The sequence below is a fragment of the Vigna angularis genome, chromosome 1 (genome assembly GCF_016808095.1).
Source record: "Vigna angularis cultivar LongXiaoDou No.4 chromosome 1, ASM1680809v1, whole genome shotgun sequence".
In the NCBI taxonomy this organism is placed as follows: Eukaryota; Viridiplantae; Streptophyta; class Magnoliopsida; order Fabales; family Fabaceae; genus Vigna; species Vigna angularis.
The window spans coordinates 46,454,023-46,457,937 of NC_068970.1; the positions used below are offsets into that span (position 1 = coordinate 46,454,023).

General features: G+C 31.5%; 1 protein-coding gene across 1 annotated transcript; it reads right to left on the reverse strand.

Annotated features, from left to right (window-relative positions):
- Window positions 1-564: 564 nt before the first annotated feature.
- Window positions 565-2,304, reverse strand: LOC108319386 (cannabidiolic acid synthase-like 1). The gene has a single exon (XM_017550500.2). It carries the CDS (start codon window positions 2,272-2,274, stop codon window positions 667-669), a length of 1,608 nt encoding a protein of 535 aa, XP_017405989.1. The 5' UTR covers window positions 2,275-2,304; the 3' UTR covers window positions 565-666.
- Between the last annotated feature and the right edge of the window lie 1,611 nt (window positions 2,305-3,915).

Here is a 3,915-nt window from a genome sequence, read left to right on the forward strand (position 1 = left end):
ACTGAGCAAATGCAAAGATAAAAATGAGACCCAAAATATAAGAGAGCCCATGAGACCCAAAATATAAGAGATCCCAATCCACATATCCTATCAACCAAATCAACCATCATCGAGACAAAAGATATGCAGTGACACGCAATTAGTTTAAGCTTTTTGTTAATTGGACTCTTAATGCAAATATTTGGGTTATATTGTATGTATATGCGGATTATTTTTTCTCTACATTTTAAGTTTTGGTTTTACTGAGGTTTTTCTTTTTTAAAAAAGAACTGTCAAAATTTACATCAAACTATATGTAATACACGATGTAAATTTAGGTTGAATAATCTGACACAAATTTTGCTACATAAATATCCATATATTATACCCATTCACGTGTGCTGTAAATTATTTCAATGTAGAGATATGTTTCTTTTAGGTGAGGTGAAATATCTGACATCTACTTTAAAGTCTTATATGACGTGAATGAGGTATTTATTTATTTTAATTAAAAATGCTAAATAAAATTTATTACAATAAGTAACTTTACTCCATATATATTTTAAAAGGTAAACTTTTAATATATAGTAGTGTAACAAGTACTTTTTATAAATTAAGAACATAGATATACATAATTTATTTTATTTGAAGTGTAGATAAAAGAGGGTTTACAGCTAATTAATAATTTCATTCCTTGGACAGCGTAGGAATACTTTGCTCGTTTCTGAAAAAGTTGTGAGGATCAACCTTGGTCTTCACTGTAGCCAATCTCTTGAAATTGTTACTGAAATACTTGAGACCCCAAATGCTGGCTTGGTTGTAGCTTGTGTAGCCATTGTTATTCACACCAATGTCAAGGTCTCTGTAATTTACATATGCAGCTCTCGGAGAGTTTGAAACATAAGGTTCCATATATTTATACAATCTTCTAATCCAATTCACGTGCCTTTGTGTAGCTTCGTCCCCTTCCTCTTGCCAAACGACCACATAGTGAATATGAAATATGTATCCAGATCTGTGTGCGAATGGAATTTCAGATTCGGAAATCTTATCCATTCTGCCTCCATAAGGAGCAAATTGAAGCTGAGAATATTGAACTTTATCGTCGTTAAGCCAGCGCCATAACCCTTGTAATCCATCAACAGGAATGGGTTTCCTCAGATAATCAGATTTTCCTTTGTATTTCCCTGAACGAAGTTGAGTTCTGTTCAACAAAACTTCAGGGGCTTCATGGCCCGAGGATCCAATCAACACACCATTCGTGAAGACAGCTGAGCCAATCCAACTCGTCTCTGTACAGTCTTTTCGCTCCAAACCCAACTCTGGGAAGTTCTTTTGCATCAATAGAATAAGTTCTTCGACACCTCCTTGAAACATGGACACAAAATTCGCTTGTAGTGCTAGCTTTCCATGTTGACTTGAATTTGCCCTTGCCAAGTCCATCCTAAGAAATATGCGCTCGTCCAATTTATTCGCTACTTGTTGCCACTTTTGAATGATTTCAGTTGCATTTTCTTCCAAAATCCTCTCAACATTGAACACTGTTACAGTTGATGGAACTGGAACTAGCTTTATCTTCCAAGACACGATGACTCCAAAGCTTGCTCCCCCACCTCCTCTGATGGCCCAAAACAGATCCTCACCCATGGCTTTTCTGTCAAGAAGATTACCATTCACGTCTATTATGTGAGCATCTATGACATTATCTGCTGCAAGACCGTACTTACGCATCAAGAATCCATAGCCACCTCCACTGATGTGGCCACCAGTGCCCACACTGTAGCATACACCAGCTGGGAACGCTAGTGTTTTGCTTGCCTGGCTAATCGTGTAATAAAGTTCACCAAGGGTTGCCCCAACTTGAACCCACGCTGTTCGGTTTTTCACGTCAACTTTGATTTCTCGAATGTTTAAGAGGTCAAGGATGACAAATGGAACCCGGGCAACGTATGAGAGACCTTCGTAATCATGGCCTCCGCTTCGAGTTCGAATCTGCAGGCCATGGCGTTGGGAACAAATTATTGTTGCTTGAATGTGGGAAACAACCAGTGGTGTCACGATGACAAGGGGTTTTCTTGAGTCGGAGAACCTAAGATTTTGCATGGTAGCATCTAGAACAGAGGAATATGAAGAGTTTGTTTGGGTGTAAATAACACTGGATATTGAGTTGGTGTTATGGGGATAACTGTAAAAACATTGAAGAAACTTTTCATGAGTATCTGCTGCAGAAGGTGTAAATGAAAATAAAAGAGCAATAACAGCAGCGAAGGTATAATAGCAGCTTAGACACTTCATTTTTGTTGATGGTTTGTTGTTAATATGGAAAGTGAGTTTAAGAGAGAGTAATGTGGAGTCTCTAATTTATAGTAGTTTGGAGTTTTATGTTAACATGAGTTAAGTTAACCAAATTCTGGCGTATATCCAAAAAAACAAAATAAACGCATGCCTAATTCTGCCACATGGGTGGACACAATTCAATTATGTGATGTGCATGAGACTATTCTACAGATTATACTTGGCCAAGTTTCACACGATGACATAATAGGAAGAAAAAATGTTGCTGATGACAAACTTGCATTTCATGTATGCGCAGGCAATTGAGCAGTAGAATGTTGACCTCTTCATTTTGAAATCCTTATAAAATTGAACGATTATATTTTTACAATGCTTTTGTTGCTGTCTTAAACTTTCATAACAACTTTATACTCATACTCACGTTTTCTATCCCTTTTTAAATATGAAAAATGATATTTTCATAATTTTTGTCTTATATATATATATATATATATATATATATATATATATATATATATATATATATAATCAACCCTTTATAAAAATATAATAATAATCATAATAAGACCAATTGTCTTACCTAGATATCTCACTATTATATTACGATTATGAAATAATTATAAAGAAAATGAAAAAGGTCAAAGTATCATTAACTTTCCCACCATTTTGTACTGAAATGGTATTTTCAGATTCTTTTGTATGCCTTTTTTATTTTAAGAATAATGTTATGATAAAGAATACAAAATTTATTTGAAAGAAGCTACGATTTATAATATTATTATTTTATTATTTGATAGTTATAAAAGAAAGACTCACCTAAAAATATTTTTTAATAGATTGTTGCTTGCACGTAAAAGGAATTGAGTTAGGAGGTTGAATAATTATTACTTTTTATTTACAATATTCAAACTTTAATATTATACTTTTCTCATACGACCCTAGTCTTTTATTATTTAAACAAAGGATGTTACATCAATGAAATATTTTCTTACAATATGAATTTTATAAGTGAACAGTTGTTATCAAATCATAATCATGGAAAAGTATTTAAGATAATTTTGTGAACAATTGTTGTTGAATGGTTGAAACTAAATAATGTTTTAATGTACCAGTTAATTTTTAATTTCTATCAAATTCGGAAAAATAGAATCACTCGATAAGTTTTTGTAAATCATAAAAGGGTGTAAAAAATTACATGAGATACTTTTGTATGTTAGCATTTAATAAATATATATAAAAAAAAAACCACCGTTGAATCACCTTTTCCTTTGTAGAACAAAATGAAAGGATAGTTAAATAAATTTGTGGCAAGATTTGAATGTTTTATTTGTAAAAATAAAGCGTGTGGATAAACTAAGATGAAACTAATATATTTTAAATAGTAATCTCAAAAATGAATTTATGTGGAATATATATACATATATATATATATATATATATATATATATATATATATATATATATATATATATATATATATATATATATATATATATCAAATTATTAATTATTACACCCGTGATAGATTTTTTATAGCATATTATTTTTATTAGTTAAACTATTATATCATAGTTATATATTACCTTGTTTATGTCGAATTTCATTAAAAAAAAATATGATAATAATCCATTGGTTTATATA